We start from the raw sequence: 23828 nt of genomic DNA, 5'->3' as shown, positions 1-23828 counted from the left end.
TGTTATTTAGGGTCGCGTTCCTTAATATTTGTTGTTTGAGTGAGCCTCGAGATTTATTGTTTTTCCCCAATCGTTGACGCGGTTTCAACACCATTCTCGAATTTGAGCGGCGCTCTGGTTTTGTGCGCGCGGGCGCGTCGAAGGATTATCGACTTATTTCCACGTCAGCTAAAGTTTCCACAGCCGCGTGATTTGCAACGTTCCGCGCGTACGAGCTTGTCGCCCCGATCGCACGTTTGCCGCCGCGCGATTCGTCCGAAACGCTAAAATAAACAACCGCCGGATGAACCGATAGCGCTTACATCACTCACTCGTCCTCACTCACAATCCCCTCTCTCACTCTCTCTCACTCACTCGTCCTCACTCGCTCACTCATCCACCAACATCCAACATCGGGGCCGGATTCGGGCGTGGGGGGGGGCTTCAGGGGCTGCAGCCCAGGGGCCTCGTCCAGCTGAAGCGCCTCCAGAGACGAAGTGAAAAGTGATTTCAGTTGCGCATGCGGAATTTTATTCGTTGTTAGCCTAGTAACAAAAAATACTTTTTATTTTTCTTTAACGTTGTCTTCCTTATTCTTAGCTCTTTCGGTAAAGTCACGTTGAAGGGAAACAATAAAATAATAAAATATATAAAGTCACGTTGAAGGGAAACAATAAAATAATAAAAAAATATATAAACAACAAAAAAATTATTGTTTCCCTTCAACGTGACTTTACCGAAAGAGCTAAGAATATGAATTACTGCAGTCACGAAAGCTTTAAATCAAAATTTGTTTTCCTTTTGAACAATTTTTACCGGAGGGCCTCACGGTACCTGTAGCCCAGGGGGCTTACACAATCTTAACCCGGCTCTGTCTCCAGTGGACTCCTATTAGTATTTGCCCTAACACGCTGTTAAGGCTGGGGGGGGGGGGGCTACTGGGGGTGTGGGTTCTGTTCTTGTAAGTGCACGGGAAGGGTGCGGGGTGCTCGCGTAGCCTTAGGAATGCGGAATTCGGTCGTGCGGGTCAAGAGGTTACGTGCGGGGGAATCACGTGGTGAGGCGCGGCCATGTGTCTACCCCAACTGCCGATCTTCCCATCAGCATCGGGGCCCCTGACTTGTCACGGTGAACTTTCGGGGGTCCACCACAACTCTACGCACACTGCCTCCTCTCTCTCGCTCTGGTAGAGTTGGCTTCAGGACGACCGTAACGCCTCTCAGGACAAAATCATATTACCGTGGAGGCGTCCTGGTGAATTTGGCCAGGGCTGCACGCCGATAAGGGGGCGATAACCGATGAACGCAGACGGGGCGGTAAGATCACAGCTCACGGGCAGAAAAAGCTCGGTGGCTTTTTTGCCACCGCAACCACGATTGAAGGAAGGTATTCAGCCGGCAAACGACAGATCGTAGCTGACCACGGATTTGCGGATTTCGGATCCGCTCCATTTCGTGCAACTTTTATTCATAGGTTTCAACAGTCGACACGTAACCATCCGTGACAATTACAAAAACACATTGAACATTACAAAAAAAGTCGTGCGTGCACACACATCACGTGACGCGCGTGCACACGTCACGTGACGCGCGTGCACACGTCACGTGACGCGCGTGCACACGTCATGTGACGCGCGTGCACACGCAACTATAAAAATACTGTGCTGTCAACAAACATGTGGAGGTAACTGCGTTAACCAGTCCCCCATTTACTTAGAGGTACATTACGCTCCGCTCCAGAAATGTTTCTCGAGAAATCTCACCAACGAAATATTTTTTTGTTATTTTGTGTTTACATCAACACTCTTCTGGGATCTTTGACGAGCCATATCCTCGTGTATCATTGTTCTTGTATAAAGCCCTCATTGGATTGATTGTAAGGATATTTGGTGCAATAAACACAGTGGTGGAATAATACAAAAAGGAGGATTTACCCTTACTGGCAATAAGGCGGCAGGTGTTAAGATGTTCAAACACCAAACGGACCCCTGTTACAAGGCATCCAGTCTGCATTAACCACACATACTTGCGGTAAACCGCTCAAACAAATATACTTCGGTAATGTATGCATTGCCCTTTAAGCTGATTGGCCTATACAACAACATGGACTCTTACGATGGGTGTATCTCACACTCTCTGGGTGCAGTGCCTTCTGCTAATAATTCCTAACTCCAAGCCAGCACGCATTCTAGGGAAACATCGAGAGCCCTGCATGTAGGAGAGATTGTGAATACTGCTGAAATATATTTACATTCTCTCTACACGTGAAACACACGCTTGTACTGGTAGGAACCTCCTGGTTATTACACCACCAGCCCACAGGGGATTATTGTTGTGTCTGTCCGTCGTGCATCCAAAAATGGGAGGGGAGGGGCTGGGTGGGGAGGGGAGGGTGGGGAGGGGCTGGGTGGGGAGGGTGGGGAGAGGCTGGGTGGGGAGGAGAGGGTGGGGAGGGGAGGGTGGGGAGGGAGGGGCTGGGTGGGGAGGGAGGAGCTGGGTGGGGAGGGGAGGGTGGGGAGGGAGGGGCTGGGTGGGAAGGGGAGGGTGGAGAGCGGCTGGGTGGGGAGGATGGGGCTGGGTGGGGGGTGGGAGGGGTGGGGCTGGGTGGGGAGGGGCTGGTCACCCCGTGGTGCCCTTATAAAACTCAACGTTTCACCTACTCACGCCGGCTCGTGCCCACCCTCACAGTGGGGCATATTGTGCTGAATGCACCACGTGGTGGTGCCGCCGTTGTTGACCCTGGCCATTGACCGAGCAACCCAACGTTCCTACCAGCTCCCTCCGCAGGAGAATGTGTTTATCGATAAACCTTCAAATCGGGGATTTTTGTAACATTTTAGCTGTCACGGTGGTCACTGTTCGTAACTACGCCGTACTCTTCTGCACCTCATAGCCTGGCAAATTGTCTGAAATGTTCAGCGATTAAAGGTTTCAGTCGTGAAGAAGCGTTTGTTAATAATGTGGGCTTATTAAAGTTAGTCACTGTTATGTTGTCCCCAAAGCAGTTTGTGGCATGCGATAACCTTAATGTATGTCCTCTGTTACAAGCTACGTCTCAATTTACGGAATGTAATTCAATTAATCATACCTCATCATCACCACTCATCGTGTAATTATTCAACCCTCTACAGTCGATTTAATTAATGCGATGAGTGTTCTATATTGGATAATTTAGAGGGCTTCAATCGACGGGCTTGAAAGACTCCGGCTACAGCTTATATAAAACTGTCATCTCTTTCCCAAAAATGTTTCTGCAGTTTGCCCAACGGCCCACAGAAGCATGTCATGCGGAACTACCACCAGGAGCCACGGCTTTCCTACGCGCATGGCGATCAAACCAACATTTGAAATTCTGAAACCCAGAATTATTTCGAACAAATCAGCTTTTAAGATGGCAATTTTTGCCGCCGAACTTAAGAACCCAATATAATCACGGCTGGGCAGCTGAAACATCGATTTAAATGCAACATCTCTTTGGTTGCTATATCAATGTCTCTGAGCCCTGAGCCGCTTTCATTGGAAGACCCCCCTCACGCTCGGTTTGTGACCACAACACGACCATTTAAAAGGCCCTTCCCCCGCCCCCACCCCGTCTTGTTCGACCACGTCTTTCTCCGTAACGGACTCCTACAGGAGGGGGTGTGAGAGCGTCAGCCAGGGGATGAGGTTATCCTGGGCCCGTGGCGCTCTGGTTGACCACGGAAGGCACGCGACCGGCAAGATCTACGCAGGGGCCCCAGGCGGGGGCTAGGGGGTTTGGTCACGTGCCAGGGGGCGAGATCCCACGGGAAGGGTCGAGAAAGCCCAGGAGGCGTTCTCGACGGTGGTCGTGGCCGAGGGCGGGGCCTTAGCCACGGGCCAGAAGCCGGTAAACCGGGCTCCCCACCAGGGACCGGGGGGGCTCTGCGTTGACTCTCGTCATCCGAAGATCGACGATCTACGTTCGGGAGAAGAAGTCACCAACACGCGGACGAGGACCCAGGCCAGGGTGTGGATTTTGTTTCCAGGTCCTTCCGGATTTCCCCTTCCACATTTGAGAAACGTGAGTTTGAGTATTTGGCAACTGCTGTAAATGTCCACGTGATGATGATGATAAACCTAACTGGTAGAGCTCTAATTTATAATGGCCAGGTCAGGGCCGTTCTGAGAGAGCTACGCAGCATCTCAATGGGGGGCCTTACCCAGTAAAAATAAAACGTGGTTTAGTTTCTTGTTCGAGTCTCGTGCACGACTTGCAAAACGGCGTCGCGAACAACATCACGTGTCCTCCTGCTAAGAGGAGTTCCAGCCCAGGTGAGTGTTGAACCTGGCACCTTCATTATCACCACCATCACCATCGCCACCACCACAATGTCTCCAGCAAACAAAACAGCCGCCAAGTGCCCTCACTCTGGGGGCAGGCAGGCAGGGAGAGAGGAGGAGGCCATGACAGACCACGTGACCCACAACCAACCCTGGGACACGGGAGCGACGTCAAACAGAACCGCGACGCGGGGGGGGGGAAGGGCGAGTCGAACGGACGACGCTTTTCTGTCGACGCTCGCATCGTTCCGGGAAAAAAATGTGTCGTGGACGCACCCCAACAGAGCACGCAAACAGCCTCACCAACCACCACCACCACTCACCACTCACCGGGTCGTCAATAAAGTTGTGCGAGTCTCCAGCGAGTCTGCGGGTCTCTTTGTGGCGAGTCTGTGGGTCTCTTTGTGGCGAGTCTGTGGGTCTCTTTGTGGCGAGTATGTGGGTCTCTTTGTGGCGAGTCTGTGGGTATCTTTGTGGCGAGTCTGCGGGTCTCTTTGTGGCGAGTCTGTGGGTCTCTTTGTGGCGAGTCTGTGGGTCTCTTTGTGGCGAGTCTGTGGGTCTCTCTGTGGCGAGTCTGCGAGTCTCTAGCGAGTCTGCGGGTCTCTTTGTGGCGAGTCTGCGGGTCTCTTTGTGGCGAGTCTGTGGGTCTCTTTGCGGCGAGTCTATGGGTCTCTTTGTGGCGAGTCTGTGGGTCTCTTTGTGGCGAGTCTGCGAGTCTCTAGCGAGTCTGCGGGTCTCTTTGTGGCGAGTCTGTGGGTCTCTTTGTGGCGAGTCTGTGGGTCTCTTTGTGGCGAGTCTGTGGGTCTCTTTGTGGTGAGTCTGCGGGTCTCTTTGTGGCGAGTCTGTGGGTCTCTTTGTGGCGAGTCTGTGGGTCTCTTTGTGGCGAGTACGGGACACCGCCACCCCCCCACGATTTACAGCTTGAAAATCAAGTCGGGGGGGGGGGGAAATTACTTTTAATCAACGTGAGGATAATAACAAAAACAATACCACACTCCAGTGGCGGACTTGCAAACGCTGCGCACACAAACACAAAGATTCCCGGTGCCGCGTACACCCTCACTAGGCTGCTGGGGGCTCGGTGTCAGTATCCAGTGCACCAATGAAGGCCGGGAGAGAACCATCGGCAGGGCTTGTCACCGTCAGCCTCCTCCTCCCCTTACACCTCCACCTCCACCACCTCCACCACCTCCTCCACCTCCACCACCTCCACCACCTCCTCCACCTCCACGTGCAGCTGCGTCATCTCCACGGTGTCGCCGCCGTCTCCGCCGTCACCGGCCAGCACGTTGCTCCCGTAGTCGCTGGAGGGAGCGGAGAAAGTAGGCGAGGGTGATACGTACGTACCTAGCGTGAGAGTGATAAGTACTAACCTAGCGTGAGAGTGATACGTATGTACCTAGTGTGAGAGTGATATGTACTAACCTAGCGTGAGACTGATACGTACGTACCTAGCGTGAGAGTGATATGTACTAACCTAGCGTGAGAATTATACGTACTAACCTAGCGTGAGACTGATACGTACGTACCTAGCGTGAGACTGATATGTACTAACCTAGCGTGAGAATGATACATGCTAACCTAGCGTGAGAGTGATACGTACGTACCTAGCGTGAGAATGATACGTACTAACCTAGCATGAGGGTGATACGCACTAACCTAGCGTGAGGGTGATACGCACGTACCTAGCGTGAGAGTGATACGTACTAACCTAGCGTGAGAGTGATACGTGCTAACCTAGCATGAGAGTGATACGTGCTAACCTAGCGTGAGGGTGATACGTACTAACCTAGCGTGAGAGTGATACGTACTAACCTAGCGTGAGAGTGATACGTACTAACCTAGCGTGAGAGTGATACGTACGTACCTAGCGTGAGAATGATACGTACTTACCTAGCGCGTGAGTGTGTACGTACGTACCTAGCGCGTGAGCGTGTACGTAGTAACCTAGCGTGAGAGTGACACGTACGTACCTAGCGTGAGAGTGATACGTACGTACCTAGCGTGAGAATGATACATACTAACCTAGCGTGAGAGTGATATATACTAACCTAGCGTGAGAATGATACGCACTAACCTAGCGTGAGAGTGATACGTACTAACCTAGCGTGAGAATGATACGTACGCACCTAGCGTGAGAATGATGCGTGCTAACCTAGCGTAAGAGTGATACGTGCTAACCTAGCGTGAGAGTGATACGTGCTAACCTAGCGTGAGGGTGATACGTACTAACCTAGTGTGAGAGTGATACGTACGTACCTAGCGTGAGAATGATACGCACTAACCTAGCGTGAGGGTGATACGTACTAACCTAGCGCGAGAGTGATACGTACGTACCTAGCGTGAGAGTGATACGTACGTACCTAGCGTGAGAGTGATACGTACGTACCTAGCGTGAGTGATACGTACTAACCTAGTGTGAGAATGATACATGCTAACCTAGCGTGAGAGTGATACGTACGTACCTAGCGTGAGGGTGATACGTACTAACCTAGCGTGAGGGTGATACGTACTAACCTAGTGTGAGAGTGATACGTACTAACCTAGTGTGAGGGTGATACGTACTAACCTAGTGTGAGGGTGATACGTACTAACCTAGTGTGAGAGTGATACGTACTAACCTAGTGTGAGAGTGATACGTACTAACCTAGCGTGAGAATGATACGTACGCACCTAGCGTGAGGGTGATACGTACTAACCTAGCGTGAGAGTGATACGTACGTACCTAGCGTGAGAGTGATACGTACGTACCTAGCGTGAGAGTGATACGTACTAACCTACCGTGAGAATGATACGTACTAACCTAGCGTGAGAGTGATACATACTTACCTAGCGTGAGAGTGATACGTACTAACCTACCGTGAGAATGATACGCACCAACCTAGCGTGAGGGTGATACGTACTAACCTAGCGTGAGAGTGATACGTACTAACCTAGCGTGAGAATGATATGTACGCACCTATCGTGAGAATGATACGTGCTAACCTAGCGTGAGAGTGATACGTGTTAACCTAGCGTGAGAGTGATACGTGCTAACCTAGCGTGAGGGCGATACGTACTAACCTAGCGTGAGAGTGGTACGTACGTACCTAGCGTGAGAATGATACGCACTAACCTAGCGTGAGAATGATCCATGCTAACCTAGCGTGAGAGTGATACGTACGTACCTAGCGTGAGAGTGATACGTACTAACCTAGTGTGAGGGTGATACGTACTAACCTAGCGTGAGAGTGATACGTACTAACCTAGCGTGAGAGTAATACGTACTAACCTAGCGTGAGGGTGATACGTACTAACCTAGTGTGAGAGTGATACGTACTAACCTAGTGTGAGGGTGATACGTACTAACCTAGCGTGAGAATGATACGTATGCACCTAGCGTGAGGGTGATACGTACTAACCTAGCGTGAGAGTGATACGTACGTACCTAGCGTGAGAGTGATACGTACGTACCTAGCGTGAGAGTGATACGTACGTACCTAGCGTGAGAGTGATACGTACTAACCTAGCGTGAAAGTGATACGTACTAACCTAGCGTGAGAGTGATACGTACCAACCTAGCGTGAGAATGATATGTACGTACCTGGCGTGAGAGTGATACGTACTAACCTAGCGTGAGAATGATACATGCTAACCTAGCGTGAGAGTGATACGTACTTACCTAGCGTGAGAGTGATACGTGCTAACCTAGCGTGAGAGTGATACGTACTAACCTAGCGTGAGAGTGATACGTACTAACCTAGCGTGAGAATGATACGTACTTACCTAGCGTGAGAATGATAAGTGCTAACCTAGCGTGAGAGTGATACGTACGTACCTAGCGCGTGAGCCTGTACGTAGTAACCTAGCGTGAGAGTGATACGTACTAACCTAGCGTGAGAGTGATACGTACTTACCTAGCGTGAGAATGATACGTGCTAACCTAGCGTGAGAGTGATACGTACTTACCTAGCGTGAGAATGATACGTGCTAACCTAGCGTGAGAGTGATACGTACGTACCTAGCGCGTGAGCCTGTACGTAGTAACCTAGCGTGAGAGTGATACGTACTAACCTAGCGTGAGAGTGATACGTACTTACCTAGCGTGAGAATGATACGTGCTAACCTAGCGTGAGAGTGATACGTACGTACCTAGCGCGTGAGCGCTAGGTACGTACGGAGCGCTGTGTCGCGTCGCCCCGCGTGGTGTGGCGACCACTTAGGGAGCGGCTTTCATCCGGCGGTGTCAACCGGGGGGGGGGGGGGGGGGACGAGGTCTTAAAATTCAGATTGTTTCTGTTCCACCACGGTGGCGGCAGCTGTGTTGGCGGTGGCTACCTGCAATCAGAGACGGTATCCTTCTCGGGGACCAGGCTCGGGGCGTTTCCTCCTCGCTCGTCTGCTGGGGAACGAGAAAAATCTACGCGGAACGTTGCGACAAATGGAACACGCGAACACGAACACAAACACATGCGCCGCCGTCGGCACGTGCAAAGTAGAGCAACGTTTAACAAATCTATAACAAGTATATAGATACAAACACCAATACCTTGTTTGTGTATCTTACCGGGTAAGCCCCCCACTGTGCTACTACGTGACTTGTTTAGTAGAAGCTACGCCGGCTATCACAAGTGACAGCTGAACTCAGTGGCTTATTGTCGTCGTCGTCATCGTCGTCGTTATCATCGTCGACGACATCATCATCGTCGTCGTCATCATCATCGTCATCGTTGTCATCATCGTCGTCATTGTCGTCATCATCACCGTCGTCATCATCGTCATCATCGTCATCATCGTCATCATCGTCGTCATCATCGTCATCATCCTCGTCGTCATCGTCATCGTCGTCATCATCATCATCGTCATCATCGTCGTCATCGGGTGGCAAATAAAGAACAGCAGCCAAATGGCTCTGAACGCGTAAACGCAGGAAGTGTCAGGGTCGGGATAGAATCCATGACCTCCTGCGTACCAGGCGAGGTAGTTAACATCTCATAGCCACCGTGATGATGATGATGAGGGAGACACCGCAAACTCCAAATATATAGGTGTCAGGGGCGGAGATGTAACCCACGGACTCCTGTGTACCAGGCGAGGTCGTCAACATCTCAGCCATTGTGATGATGATCATGAGAGACACCGCAAACTTTAAATAAACAGCGGGAGCAGCAGGCGTCGTCAGAGTCTGGATCCAACCCACGACCTCCCAAGCACCAAGCGAGGCAGTCAACATCTCCGTAGCCACCGCAACGCCACCGCCGCTCACCGGGACGCTTGCCGGCGCTCCCTCTGCCCCACACGGTGCACATCAGGAAGGGGAGGATCGCCAGCACCGTTATGACCGACAGGAAGCTGATGGAGGCGCTGCTACTGCCGCTGGAGGGGAGCGTCGCCTTGTCTCCCGTAGACACCCCGGACGAGGGTGGGGAGGAGCGGGAGGTGGTAGTGGTGGTGGTGGCTACGAGATTGGGGAGGCACGGGGAGATACGGGGAGACACGGGTAGAAATGGGGAGACGTAGAGACACGGGGAAACAGAGAGAAAAAGTGAGACAGATACAGACAGCGAGACACAGACAGACAAACACAGACAGATTGCATAGCTGAGCGGTGTTGTTGGATGAAGTTCGTGAGGAGGAGGATTTGGTCTTCATCAATTCTGTGTCTGTCTGTGTCTATGTCTTTGTGTATCTGTGTCTGTCTATGGCTTCTATGACCTCCTGTCACAGGTGCTAGCAAAAGTGGCCACTCGGGATAGAGTCATCCCGTTGGGCGACTTCAATGCGCGAGGCACCTGGTCTGGAGTGATTGGAAGGCGTGGGCCAGATCAGCTCAATAACAACGGCAGGAGGCCGCTAGATTTTTGTGCAGCCCATGGGCTTGTAATTACCAACACGCTGTTCCGGCATCGGCGCATCCGCACAACATCACGGATGCATGCCGAGTCCAAGCAAGAACCATCTGCCGGACTACGTAGTGGATGCAACAGCGGATGTGAGCCCGTGCCCTTGAGACCAGAACCTGCCGTGGAGCCGATCTGGACAATGACCATCGGCTAGTCATCTGTAAGATGTGCCTGCCATTCTTCCACTCCGGCGGTGGGTGTACACCCAGGAGCCCATTCCAACCTAAAGTGGCCTGGTCTCAGCCGTGCACCCCAAGGGACGGACACTAAAATGGTTGATGGGCGTGCAGTCCACGACCCCTTGCGGAGCTCCGCGGTGGGAACTTTGGGCGGCACGCGGGGGGGGGGGGGGGGGGGAAGGGGGGGCACTCAAGCAAAGGGCGACCGCTAAAAATGCAGACGGGGAAAATTAACCAGATGGAGACGAAAATGATTTCACGGCCCAAGTTGGCGTGGGTGTTCATCCCAGAGCCGCGTCAATTATCATTTGGCATGACACGAGAGAGAGGAGCGGTGCAGCAAGCCGACAGGGAAGGACTCGGGCCAGACGCGACCGTTAGCTGCGAAGACGCCAAGATCAGGAGGGAAAACACTCGGGAGCCACGTCGGAGCATCGGCGCGGCCGGCACGGCTACGGCGCGGCCGGCACGGCTACGGTGCGGCCGGCCGGGAACACGGCGCCCCCCCCCCTGACGTACCATCGTCGCGCGTGCGAGCCTGGACGGGCGGCGACGAGGGCCCCGGGCCGGCCCCCGTGTAGGCCCGCACCGTCACCTCGTAGGGGGCCCACCTGGTCAGCCCGTGCAGCGTCACGCTCCTCCGGTACGCGGGCTGACGCGGCGTCCAGCGCCAGCCGCCCTCCCGTGCCGTCCCCTTCCTCGTCCCCTTGGTGGTGGTCCCCTTGGTGTTCCCCTTGGTGGTCCCCTTCTTCCTCGTCGTCCCCTTCTTCTTCCTCGTCGTCGTCGTCGTCGTCCCCATCCCCCGAGCCGTCGTCTGCGTCTGCTGCGTGCGCCACGCCTTGGCTGGGCAGCTCCCTGTAGGCCACCGTGTACCCCGTGACGCCGCCGCCGTCTTGCTGGCCGTGAGCGGGTGGCGGTTCCCAGCTGACCAGCAGGCTGCTGGAGTTGAGGGCCACGCACGTGATGTTCTGTGGGGGCGCGGAGGGGGCTGTGGGTCGGGTTGGGATTGCGGTGGAGGTGACGGAGTGGGGGGGGTGGGGGGGGGTCACCGTGAGTCGTGGTAATTGAGAGAAACATCAGAAACCACCGGAACTTGTGAAAACGATGAGAATGACCCAGGGGGTGAAAAATTCAAGTTAGTCAATGGCTGACCCCCCAGACCTGCAAGTTAGTCAATGACTAACTTTAATGACTTCAATGACTAACTTCAATGACTAACAATGACTAACTTGCAGGTCTGGGGGGGAGGGTGGTGCTCAACTTTGTTGTTGTTGTTGTTGTTAAGGAGACACCTTGAATTAGTGACTGCGAACATTCAATTAGCACCGCCATTGGATTCCCCACGACCTAACAAAAGAGCAAAAGCGGGAGCTTTACAATTCCAACGATGTGAAAACACAAACACATTAACACCACCGTAGACGTGGTGACAACAACAACAACTCTCGTTAGGGACGTTAATAAATTAGTGGTGAAAAAAAGTTCCTTGAAAGCTCAATGATAATTCCAAGTAAAATGCCATCATCATTAAAACCTTCCGGTTATCTGTGAAGTACCGTGAATGACACAAATACATTCAGCTGGCAGGGTAGCCGTGACATTCACATCCCTCTAACAGTCCCACAGAGGCCGTGTGCCCTGCAGTTAACTACACAGACACAATTAACAATCAACAGGGCATGTCACCACACAATAATAATTGGATCCTGTAACAATGACAATGGATCTCTCTCCCCTCCCCCCACACACACACATCCCCTCCCCCCACTCACCACATCCCCTCCCCCCACACACATCCCCACACACACCCCCCCCCACACACACATCCCCCCCCCCACACACATCCCCTCCCCACACACACACACATCCCCTCCCCCCCCACATCCCCCCCCACACACACACACCACACACACACATCCCCCCCCACACACACACACACCACACACACACACATCCCCACACACACACATCCCCACACACACACATCCCCCCACACACACACATCCCCCCACACACACACACATCCCCTCCCCCACACACCACACACACACACATCCCCCCACACACACGAAATCAATAGGAGTAATGAGTGTCACACACAGTGCTGGTACTTGTTGTGTACGTGTTAGTGCGGTGTGTTCGTTTAAAGTTCTGTAGCGTCACGACGTGGCTTACTGGGGCTGACGAACACAACCAAATGAAGAAACAAAACTCTATTTTTTGGTTCTTTCGGTAAAGTCACCACGTAGAATGAGAATAAAATAATAAATTGATAAAATAAAATAACACAGTAAAATTATCACGACGTTTCGGCTACAACACAAGTGGCCTTCATCAGCGCTGTCCTCCAGACAGTCTCGTCCCTTCACCTGATGAAGGCCGCTTGTGTTGTGGCCGAAACGTCGTGAGAATTTTACTGTGTTATTTTATTTTATCAATTTATTATTTTATTCTCATTCTACGTGGTGGTGACTATACCGAAAGAACCAAAGAAGATGAATCCTTGCAGTCACGAAAGCTTTAAATCGAAACAGAACACTGGGGCTGACAAACACAACAAAATGAGTAAACAAAACTCTTTCTGTTAATGAGGTATTAAAGCTTTCGTGACCGCGATAAAATTACTCGTTGTGATGTTTTTGTCGGTAAAGTCACGTGTGTAGAAGTACAATAAAATTATATTAAAACAAAACACAATCACGACGTTTCGATCACAACGCAAGCAGATCAACGCATTGACAAGCATCGATTACCAATCAACGCATTGACACACATCGATTACCAATCAATGCATTGACACACATCGATTACCAATCAACGCATTGACAAGCATCGATTACCAATCAACGCATTGACACACATCGATTACCAATCAACGCATTGGCAAGCATCGATTACCAATCAACGCATTGGCAAGCATCGATTACCAATCAACACACTGACCCCCCTCCCCCACCCATAACACAACTTGATGAGCTAACGAGTAACTCTGTGTGTGACGCCACTTTGTGATCCTATGTAGTAAGAGTTTTATTATACTTGGTTCTTTCGGTTAAGTCACCACGTAGAAGGGAAATAATAAAATAATAAAAACATAATAGGCGAGAATTTTGTTTTATTATTTTATTGTTTCCCTTCTACGTGGTGACTTTACCGAAACAACCGAGAAGATGAATCCTTGCAGTCACGAAAGCTTTAAGTCTAAATGTTATTTTATAATTGCTTATGCCTCAAAACGTTGCTGTTGTGACGAGGACTTCACGTGAAGGGATGACACAAATAGACACTGCCTTTCCTTATTGTGAGAATATATAAATTACAAAAATATCACTCACCTCCTCCTGCTGCTGTTGCTCCTGCTGCTGCTCCTGCTGCTGCTGTACCCGTGGCGTCGGTCTCTACACCGGCACAGGCGACGAGACCGACACAGCACGCGACACAGAGCCCCACGGGCACCAACAACGACGACGATCCCCGCAGCTCCGCCATCGTCGTCCTCGTCAAATCCTCCTCCTCAGTGAGCCTCGCCACGAGGCCTCGCTCTGTCTCCTCGTTGCCTGTCACGTGGCTCGCTAGCAGACATGGGGAGGGGGGGTGAGGTGGGGGAGTGACGTGTGTGTGGGGGGGAGGGTGACAGGGCGTGGCTAACAGCCTTGGGGGGGTGGGGAGGGGGCTGACGTGTGTGGGGGAGGGTGATGGGGCGTGGCTAACAAGGCTTGGGGAGGAGGGTGTGGGGGGGAGAGTGACGTGTGTGGGGGGGAGGGTGATGGGGCGTGGCTAACAAGGCTAGGGGAGGGGGGTGACGTGTGTGGGGGAGGGTGATGGGGCGTGGCTAACAGCCTTGGGGAGGAGGGTGTGGGGGGGGAGTGACGTGGTGGGGGGGTGATGGGGCGTGGCTAACAGGCTTGGGGAGGGGGGGATAGGTCATAGTTCAGTTATTTGGTATAGCCCTGTGAGCCATTCGGCTCTTGAATCGGGTGCAACCGCAACAAAAAAAAACTAAAACATGAACAAGAAAACATCTTGAAGTGACTTTGTGTGACTGTGCAAACAGAAAATCCAGGGAAAAACAGCAAAATATTCCACAAAAAGCACCGTACACCAACGCTGTGTGCACATAGCATGCGACATTTCAATTGCAACACAAGCAATCATCATCAGGTACAAATGCAAGAGAAAACAAACCTAGTTAACTTAGAAATGTAATGCAATACAACACAGAGAGTCGGCCAACATAACAGTCAACACCCCACCTGGTTGATCACGTTCTTCCAAAGGTTGCTCAATTTGAAAGAGAGACACACAGACAGAGACAGATATAACACAGAGACACACAGAGAGAGATACACACATACAGTGAGGGAAAAAAGTATTTGATCCCCAGCTGATTTTGTACGTTTGCCCACTGACAAAGAAATGATCAGTTTATAATGTTAACGGTAGGTTTATTTGAACAGTGAGAGACAGAATAACAAGGCCGTAGCCATGGAGTCAAGATTGGGGGAGACCAAATCTACCAGGGGGTCTGGGGTCCCCCCCAGAAAGAAAAAATCTAAATTTTAAAACTAATTTCCTGACATTTCCTAAAATATTGAAAAATTTCGCTAACACATGGGATGGAATTTGTATTATTTGATACAATAATGTATAATATTGTATTGTATTACATTGCTCTGTGTTGTTTCTTTTTTAACTTTTCTTGTTTCATAGTATGTAATGGCAGAGATTAGGGATTCATAAAGTACAACGCAATCATATAAACACAAATCTACGCATTGTTATATGAAGACAAGTCCTGGTTTTGTGGCCAAGGTTTAGCGAAATTGTTGTTTTTATTAACATAGCATAGCAATTATTATTAAAAAAAATATTTTTATAGCAATATATTGGGGGGACATTTTGAGCATATTTGATTATTGTGGGGGGATATGTCCCCCACCAATATATATTATAATTATTATAACATATTATAATTATTATATATTATAATTACGGCCTTGTGTCAATGAGAGATTTGGAACTTTGGTGACTGCAGGAAATAATAATAACACGAGGACACGCAGAGAGAGAGAGAAAGCACACTTATATTCTTGGTTCTTTCGGTAAAGTCACCACCACGTAGAAGGGAAACAATAATATAATAAAAATATAAAACAATAAAATTCTCACGACGTTTCGACTGCAACACAAGAAGCAATCATCAGGTGTGAAAACCACAGCAAGAAAATGTTCTTGCAATCATCATCAGGTGTGAAAACCACAGCGTGAAAACCACAGCAAGAAAATGTTCTTGCTGATGGTTTTCACACCTGATGATGATTGCTTGTGTTGCAGTCGAAACGTCGTGAGAATTTTATTGTTTTATATTTTTATTATTTTATTGTTTCCCTTCTACGTGGTGGTGACTTTACCGAAAGAACCAAGAATATAAATCCCTGCAGTCACGAAAGCTTTAAATCAAAAGCACACTTAATCAAACAAACTGAGTAAAACTTGGAAATGTAATGCAATGCAAAACAGAGAGTCGGTCAACACACAATAAACGCATAGCCTGGTAGATTACTTTCTTACAAAGATTGCTCAACTAAGCGAGATAATTGAAGCAAACGCGATCAGGCGAGGGCAGGAGGCAAGGCCCCGCGTGGCTAGGCCCCGCGTTGTAAAGTTCCAACCTGGACATCGATTCCCATGCTCGCTGCTACTCAACTGACATCCCTACGAGAGAGAGAGGCTCTACCTTGGTAAACAACAACCACCACCACAACCACCACCACCACAACCGCGATGAGAATTTCTCACCTCGGATTTCAGTTCACGCGCGGAGCGGTAGATTTCTGTTACCTCGTGACGTCACGCGGCAGCAGGAGATGACGTCACTTGCGTGGTACAAGACACTCCCCTCCCGCAACGAGCGGGTGTTAATTTAAATAAATTATGTTAATGAACCCGGCCCATACGTGGAGGGATGGGGCATGGGTGCTGAAACCCGTCGCGACGGCCTTCACGAACACATTATGTTAATGAGCCGCCAGTCACCGGGCGTAGCTTTGCCCAAATAAGGATTGTACTTGAACAGATAACGAAAGTGACCCAGGCAGAGGTGACGTCACGCTCAAGGGCGCGGTAGACGGGGTGGGGGGTGAATACCTTGGTGACATGACGTCACTAGCGAGGTACACCTCCCCCTGGCGTTTCACGCCGATGAAGTAATGCTGAGTAGTGACGTCACAGAGCGGGATTGGAGTTTAAGTTGATTTAGATTCATTTTCATTGCTCCCTCCCTTGAACTATTTGGGGTACGGTGCTTTTCTCAGGAATATTTTGCCGTTTTTTTCATGGATTTTCTGTTTGCAGAGTCACACAGTCACTTTAAGATGTGTTTCTTGTTCGTGTTTGTGTCTGTTGTGGTTGCACTTGATTCAAGAGCCGAATGGCTCACAGGGGTATACCAAAATAAATAAACTGAAATTATTGTGTACACACTATGTGTGTGTACACTGTGTGTGTGTACACTGTGTGTGTACACTGTGTGTGTGTACAGTGTGGGGGGCACAGTCATCTCAGTCGACCAATGGGCATCTTTTCATCAATTTTTTATTTTCCAATTTTCTTGTTTTTGTTACTTTCTATCTACGTGACTTTACCGAAAGAAGCAAGACTATAAATGTTAACGAGCTGCACCACGCTGTGTGGGAGCTGCCTGGCCTGTCGCTCCGCACGAAGCTGCGTGGAGCCTCTGCGTGGAAGTTCTGCGCCGGTGAGAAACTCTCTCAGGCTGACCCCCACCCCCACGCCTCCACGCAGATTGAGGCGAGCCGAGTGGTGGCGCATTCTCTTTTGACTTAAAACGTTCGCGACTGCAGGAATTAACGTTCTTGGTTCTTTCCGTCAAGTCACGGAAATTCATATTGTTAGCTCTTTCGGTAAAGTCACATTGAAGGGAAACAATAAAATAATAAAATATATAAAACAATAAAAAAATTATAACACAAAATTGTTTTAGAACACAAACGGTCGTCATCATCACCTGATGACGACCGTTTGTGTTACAGTCGAAACGTCGTGATAATTTGTATTGTTTTATATATATTTTATTATTTTATTGTTTCCCCTCAACGTGACTTTACCGAAAGAGCTAAGAATATGAATTACTGCAGTCACGAAAGCTTTAAATCAAAATTTAAAAAGTCACGTAAATTAAAATGTTTCATTAAAGAAAAAAATAAAATGACGATTTAAATAATAAAAAAAACTCATTTTTTCTTTATTTTTGTTTTCCATCTACGTGACTTTACCGAAAGAACCAAGAATGTGGTAGCACATTCTCTATTTGTTGCAGGGGTTCAAGGTTAAAATCCGACAGGCACACCTGGCTACCCCAGTAACATTCACCACAATATGCGCGGTCTGCTAAACAGCAGATGTAAAATATAACGTTGCGTCATTCACAACGCACAGGTCATTGCATGTTGGTGTCACGGTCAAAATTGTGGCAATTCCAAACATTATCCAGAAACTCCACAAGGGAGACACGCACCCCCTGTACCAACGACGGAGGCGCAGGGACAGACGTTCGATTACGTTGGAATCGATCTGCAGACGGCCAGCAGCTCCGTGTCGCCTTATCTCGATCCCGCGATCCCAAACAGGTGAAAGTCCGCATCGAACCGAACCCCCGGCAAGGCCATCTACTTAACGACGAGAGAAAATTCACACCAAATGTCGTTTTCAATGAATAAGCTTTTAATGAAGAAATACAATTATACAATTCAAGACATAATACAATTCAAAGTTGTTTCATTTTCAAACTTCAAGACGGAGCATCGGGAGCTTGCGTGGAGGCGTCGTTCGCGTGCAATTTTTTTCGTGACTTTCCTGGCCCAAGGCCGCAAATGGTTGTGAGGGGCGCCGCAGGCGGTCAGGTTCGCTTCAACCCTTGGTCGTGAACATCCAGACGTGAATCAGCAAGGAGCATTTCATGTCCTAGTTCGACAAAATCTACGTCAACACGTAAGACAAAACTACAATTCGTGTTGCAGAGAATGTACCTCCTCTACGTGTAACCTTTGAGTGGTATGCCACGTAACTGATGAATGATCCGAGTGTGCTCCTTATTTCAAAGACGATGAGTTGCTGCAGAGGGAGATGCTTCCTGAAAACACAAAAATACCCTTTGACCTGTATCACAAGAACAATGAGTCTCACCTGAGTTATCGGTACAGGTTACTTCCAAAACACACACTTTGTCCTAACATCACTTATTCAATGTTTGACCCTTATGGACAAAATGTTACATGTACGCACATAATCGGACAAGTATTCATTCTAAATTATTGACAGGCATATTAACAAAATTTAATTACTGCACTGAAATATACTGCATCAGGTTACATCGCATTGACAAGAAGTTATTTTAAAAAATAGGCACCGTCTGCTTAACAGTGTATGTACAACAAACTATTGTAGCGTCATTCAAAACGAGTAGGCCATTGCATGCTGGCGTCTGGGTCAACATTTATAAAATTCTAAACATTACCTACAAACTACACAACTGAGATAACGCATCATCGCCCCCTACTGACAGGCTCTTGTCCACATGCAGGCCTGTGCAGGGCCACCACCCTGTGCCACACAGGGGCAGCTGCTACTTGGGGATGCTCTTCGAGTGTCTGAGACGAGATACAAAACTCCGAAATGCCAGAGGCGATTAAGCAAGCACCATATAAATGGAATTATTAAATAACAAAAATCACGACGTTTCGGCCACAACACAAGTAGCCTTCATCAGGTGAAGGGACGGTGCTGTCATGATGAAGGCCACTTGTGTTGTGGCCGAAACTTCGTGATTTTTGTTATTTTATCTTTTACCTACATGAATTTACCGAATAGAACCAAAGAGTATGTATCCTTGCAGTCACGAAAGCTTCAAATCTAGAATGGAATTATAATAACATAATGAATGCTTGGGAGCTTATTGGCTCTCGCTCCTGGTTAGAGATTAACCCAACCCACAGGTCCACAAAGACTGGCCACTCTTACTCTGCAGGTTTAACCTAGGAACTGAGTGTTCAACTTCACATTCTTGTCATTAAAGGCCTGTGACAAAGTTGCATCCATTGGGGCGACCAGAGTGGAGTCGGCTCCGGGAGAGGCAACCACCTCGCCCCACGCCGCTCCTCCACTTCGAGGTCTGCGGAGAACTTCGCCACCACCACCACCACCAGCGTGGCGATCTTCACGGCTGTGCTCACTGTGGTTCTGCTACTCACGCAGCCGATGGTGGAACTCCTCGGAGGATCTCGGCGTGGGGATTCGAACATCAACGGCTCCAACGCCACCACCACCACCACCACGATCAACAACTACTCGGGACTCGTGAAGGACGTCTCTCCACCGGCAGCGGTCGCCACCTGGGGACCGATGTTCACCAGCGGCCACGCAAACGGACAGGAGAGGGACGGCCCAGCCTGGCCCCCCGGGATGTCCTGGCTCATGGACAGCGCGCCGACTCCTCTCCTGCACGCTGCGGGTCAGCTGTGCAGTAGCCACAGTGAGGACATAGTGGACAGCGTGCTCCCTGCCCTAATGCAGGCTATGGGTCAGCTGTGGAGTAGCCACAGTGAGGACATTGTGGACAGCGTGCTCCCTGCCCTAATGCAGGCTATGGGTCAGCTGTGCAGTAGCCACAGTGAGGACATAGTGGACAGCGTGCTCCCTGCTCTACTGCAGGCTATGGGTCAGCTGAGCGGCAGCTGCCAGGACATAGTGGACAGCGTGCTCCCTGCCCTGCTCCACGTCGTGCGTCAGCTGTGCAGCGGCTGCAAGGAGGCCATCGGCTCCACCGTGCCGCTGAACACCCCGCACATCGCCGTGCGTCTCCGGCGTTTCGTACGTCGCAGAGTTGAGTGAGCAACATCCATCGTCGTCGTCGTCACCATCAGCCACGGTCAATCCACTAGCGGGTAGAGACCTCCACGTGCCGTCGCCACCTCCCACGATGCCGCTGTGCGGTGATCCACCCAGCGCCTGACACGTGGAGTGATTTCATTGCTTCATCTCCCCACTGGGCTTCCTCTCGGATGACCACCTCGCCGCCCATCGGCATCACTCGCCCCCTTCACACCATAATCTTTGGTTTTATTCGGTAAAGTCACGTAGGTAAAAAATAAAACAAAAAATCACGACGTTTTGGCCACAATACAAGCGGCCTTCATCAGGTGACTTTACCGAATAGCACCTTGCAGTCACGAAAGCTTTAAATCTAGAATTGATAACCCCTTCACACCCTCCACCGATCACCCTCAACTCCACCCGCGGTGTTTTCAGCAGCCTGGTTGGGCACTGGAACGGTATCCCGGACAGTGCCGGATTAAGCTCATGCGGGTCCTGTGGCATGTATTATAAAGGTGCCCAAAATGAAATTTAAAAAACACAATTATTAAAACGCAAAGTTTACACATCTACCGGGTCACCATTTGACTTTGTATTGTCTCGGAGGAAGTCCACCCACACCTCCACTTCCACAAACTGCTGGGAGTTGCCTCGCTCTGCCTCACAGTCAGAATTCTCCTCCTGCTTCACGTTGCCTCTGTCGATGTGAAGGTCCCATTTTCGAGTTGAATCTTCATCTTCACATTTCACCTTCACTCCTTTGCTCTTCACTTCTTCACATTTCACCATCACCTCTTCATGTTTCACCCCGATACCTTTAAAAGTGTCCAAGCTGGGATTTTCTTCCGGTTCTTGTTTAATGAAGGATGGGCTCATGGTGGCACTTTGACTTTCACAAGCTGATTTCAGACTCCGCTCCTTGTGGATCTTCTGATGCTTCTGTGTTCTCTGGTGTACTTTAAGTTGTTGTTGCTGTGCAAACGCCTTCCCGCACGGAGTGCACCTGAAGGGTTTCTCTCCTGTGTGTTCTCTGGTGTACTTGAAGATTTGATGAATCTGCAAACGCCTTCCCACACACACTGCACTTGAAGGGTTTCTCTCCCGTGTGTGTTCTCTGGTGTACTACAAGAAGAGATGAACGTACAAACGCCTTCACGCACAGAGTGCACTTGAAGGGTTTCTCTCCTGTGTGTGTCCTCTGGTGTACTACAAGAGTAGATGAATGTGCAAACACCTTCACGCACACACTGCACTTGAAGGGTTTCTCTTCCGTGTGTGTTCTCTGGTGTGTTTTAAGGGTAGATGAATCTGGAAATGCCTTCCCACACACAGTGCACTTGAAGGGTTTCTCTCCCGTGTGTGTTCTCTGGTGTATTTTAAGAGCAGATGACCGTGAAAATGCCTTCCCACACACAGTGCACTTGAAGGGTTTCTCTCCCGTGTGTGTTCTCTGGTGTATTTTAAGAGTAGATGACCGTGAAAATGCCTTCCCACACACACTGCACTTGAAGGGTTTCTCTCCCGTGTGTGTTCTCTGGTGGGTCTCAAGAACTGATGGCCATGCAAATGCCTTGTCACACACAGTGCACTTGAAGGGTTTCTCTTCTGTGCGAGTTCTCTGGTGCTGTGTCAAATTTCCAGTCCAATCCGTGCTGTATGCACGCTGGTCACATTGTTGACTTGTCGTACCGAGCTGCTGCGCTGAGTGCATTTGCTCCATCAGACCAGCGTCAGCTGCAGACAGAAAATAAGAATATCCACACCATCTACACGTCAGTATCGAGCCATGGAGGAATTAATATATACAGTCACACGTGACTTACACGTCTATATTCATTCATGTATTCATGACTAACTGTACTACCCGGCTTCGCCCGGGACTTGGATCTACCACGTCCGGCTGCCTTTGTCTCCCCAGTGGCGATGTTCACACCACAACAGTTACTCGTTTTAGGCTGAGTCGACCTAGGGAAGGCCCAGAAGCGGTTCAAATAATTGTCGCCAGTGGAGGCCGTGAGCGGGAATCGAACTCGGGTCGCTGGGTTCGTAGCGCGGCGTAGCGCTAACCACTACACTACAATGCGTTAGGCTTCCACACACACACAGACACACACACAGACACACACACACAGGCACACACAGACACGCACACACAGGCACACACAGACGCACACAGACAACGCTAACCACTACACTACAATGCGTGACGCTTCCACGTGCGAGGGTCACGTGACAGATTTGACGTCACAGCTCACTTGCCGTGCAAAAAATCTATACATTATTGAGCTCCCCTCCCCCCCCCCAATAAAACACAAAAGTGTATTTGTATAATGTTTGCACGGTGTACAGTCTGGAAAGTACCCACATGGCAAGTTTCCAGTTTGTTGCATGTCGGGAAGTACGCTAAACATTTTGAACAGACAACACACACAATCACAACTTTGCCTTTTATATATATTTGGAGATGCAGTGAAAAACTTCCCCAAAATTCATCACGCGGTTTCAGTTTTTTTGATTTTCAGTTCGATTAATTTTGGTTATAGTCCCGTGAGCCATTCGGCTCTTGAATCGGGTGCAACCACAACAAGCAACAAAACAAAAACACGACCAAGAAAAACATCTTACAGTGACTGTGTGTGACTGTGCAAACAGCACTGTCATGGCACGCAATGAGAGGGCAAATGTCATAAATATTCCTGTAAGCACTCGCATCTTCAACATTAATGTTGCCATAGAAACGTTGTGGGGTTTTTGCTTCATTTAAAATAATTAAATAATGTTGTTTTATTTTCGATCTACGTGACTTTACCGAAAAAACCAAGAATATTAATTCCTGCAGTCACCAAAGTTTTAAGTCAAAACATTCACACACGTTGACAAAGCCTCACCTTGTGTTGTTGTGGGCAGGTCGCTTCTGATAACAAGAGCGGTATAGCAGCTCAAGCGGGCTTGGCCTGGTAACAAAAGAAAATAAAAACTGCGTGAATATTTACAATAAAACAAAGTTACAAAGTGGTGAGCCGGGTGAAGACAAATTAAACTTAAGTGAGATAATTAAAGTGAATGCAATCAGGCGAGGGCAGGAGGCAAGGCCCCGCGTGGCTAGGTTCCGCGTTGTAAAGTTCCAACCTGGACATCGATTCCCATGCTCGCTGCTACTCAACTGACATCCCTACGAGAGAGAGCGAGGCTCTACCTTGGTAAACAACAACCACCACTACCACCACCACAACCGCAATGAGAATTTCTCACCTCGGATTTCAGTGCAGGAAGCGATAGCGTCCTGTTACCTCGTGACGTCATGCGGCAGCAGGTGACATGACGTCACATCCGGGGTACGAGACACGCTCCTCCCACAATGAGCTGCTCCGTAAATAAATAAGTTATTGAATGAATAAATTATGTTAATGTTATCCGTCCCATGTCGTGGGGTGCTGAACCCGTCGCAAAAAACTCGCGACGGCTTTAACGAATACATTATGTTAATGAGCCGCCAGTCACTGGGCGTAGCTTTGCCCAAATAAGGATTGGCACTGGAACGATATCGGCAGTGACCCAGGCGGAGGTGATGTCATGTTCAAGAGCGCGGTGGACGG

The 23828-nt window shown here is 49.6% G+C and overlaps 2 protein-coding genes across 3 annotated transcripts; both read right to left on the bottom strand.

Moving 5' to 3' along the window:
• Window positions 1-5439: 5439 nt before the first annotated feature.
• LOC142915511 (uncharacterized) lies at window positions 5440-16247 on the bottom strand. Its single transcript, XM_076061267.1, has 6 exons — window positions 16141-16247; window positions 13677-13913; window positions 10861-11329; window positions 9526-9717; window positions 8598-8658; window positions 5440-5584 (listed from the first exon to the last, which is right to left on the bottom strand). The coding sequence occupies exons 3-6, from the start codon at window positions 11138-11140 to the stop codon at window positions 5440-5442; spliced, it is 678 nt and encodes a 225-aa protein (XP_075917382.1). The 5' UTR covers window positions 11141-11329; window positions 13677-13913; window positions 16141-16247.
• Window positions 16248-18066: 1819 nt separating this feature from the next.
• LOC142915541 (uncharacterized) lies at window positions 18067-21962 on the bottom strand. Of its 2 annotated transcripts, none has more exons than XM_076061308.1 (2): window positions 18390-21962; window positions 18067-18276 (listed from the first exon to the last, which is right to left on the bottom strand). In XM_076061308.1, the coding sequence occupies exon 1, from the start codon at window positions 21950-21952 to the stop codon at window positions 21191-21193; it is 762 nt and encodes a 253-aa protein (XP_075917423.1). In that variant the 5' UTR covers window positions 21953-21962; the 3' UTR covers window positions 18067-18276; window positions 18390-21190. The 2 variants fall into 2 exon arrangements, with proteins under 2 accessions (XP_075917423.1, XP_075917422.1); XM_076061307.1 differs by having other exon boundaries at window positions 18067-18493; window positions 19611-21962.
• Between the last annotated feature and the right edge of the window lie 1866 nt (window positions 21963-23828).

The sequence above is a fragment of the Petromyzon marinus genome, unplaced genomic scaffold (genome assembly GCF_048934315.1).
Source record: "Petromyzon marinus isolate PM22_M1 ecotype Great Lakes invasive population unplaced genomic scaffold, UKy_Petmar_22M1.pri1.0 PM_G_Scaffold_32, whole genome shotgun sequence".
Lineage (NCBI taxonomy): Eukaryota > Metazoa > Chordata > Hyperoartia > Petromyzontiformes > Petromyzontidae > Petromyzon > Petromyzon marinus.
This window is presented reverse-complemented; position numbering and strand designations above follow the sequence as displayed.

Bases quoted from the DNA above. Each gene is read 5' to 3' on its own strand.
- LOC142915511 (XM_076061267.1), bottom strand. From the start codon at position 11,140: ATGGGGACGACGACGACGACGACGAGGAAGAAGAAGGGGACGACGAGG. The intron at 9,718-10,860 runs GTACGTCAGGGG...CCAATCTCGTAG, and splicing joins GGCTCGCACGCGCGACGATG to CCACCACCACCACTACCACC. The intron at 5,585-8,597 runs GTAGCCACCGCC...CGCTCCCTCCAG, and splicing joins GATACCGTCTCTGATTGCAG to CGACTACGGGAGCAACGTGC.
- LOC142915541 (XM_076061308.1), bottom strand. From the start codon at position 21,952: ATGGAGCAAATGCACTCAGCGCAGCAGCTCGGTACGACAAGTCAACAA.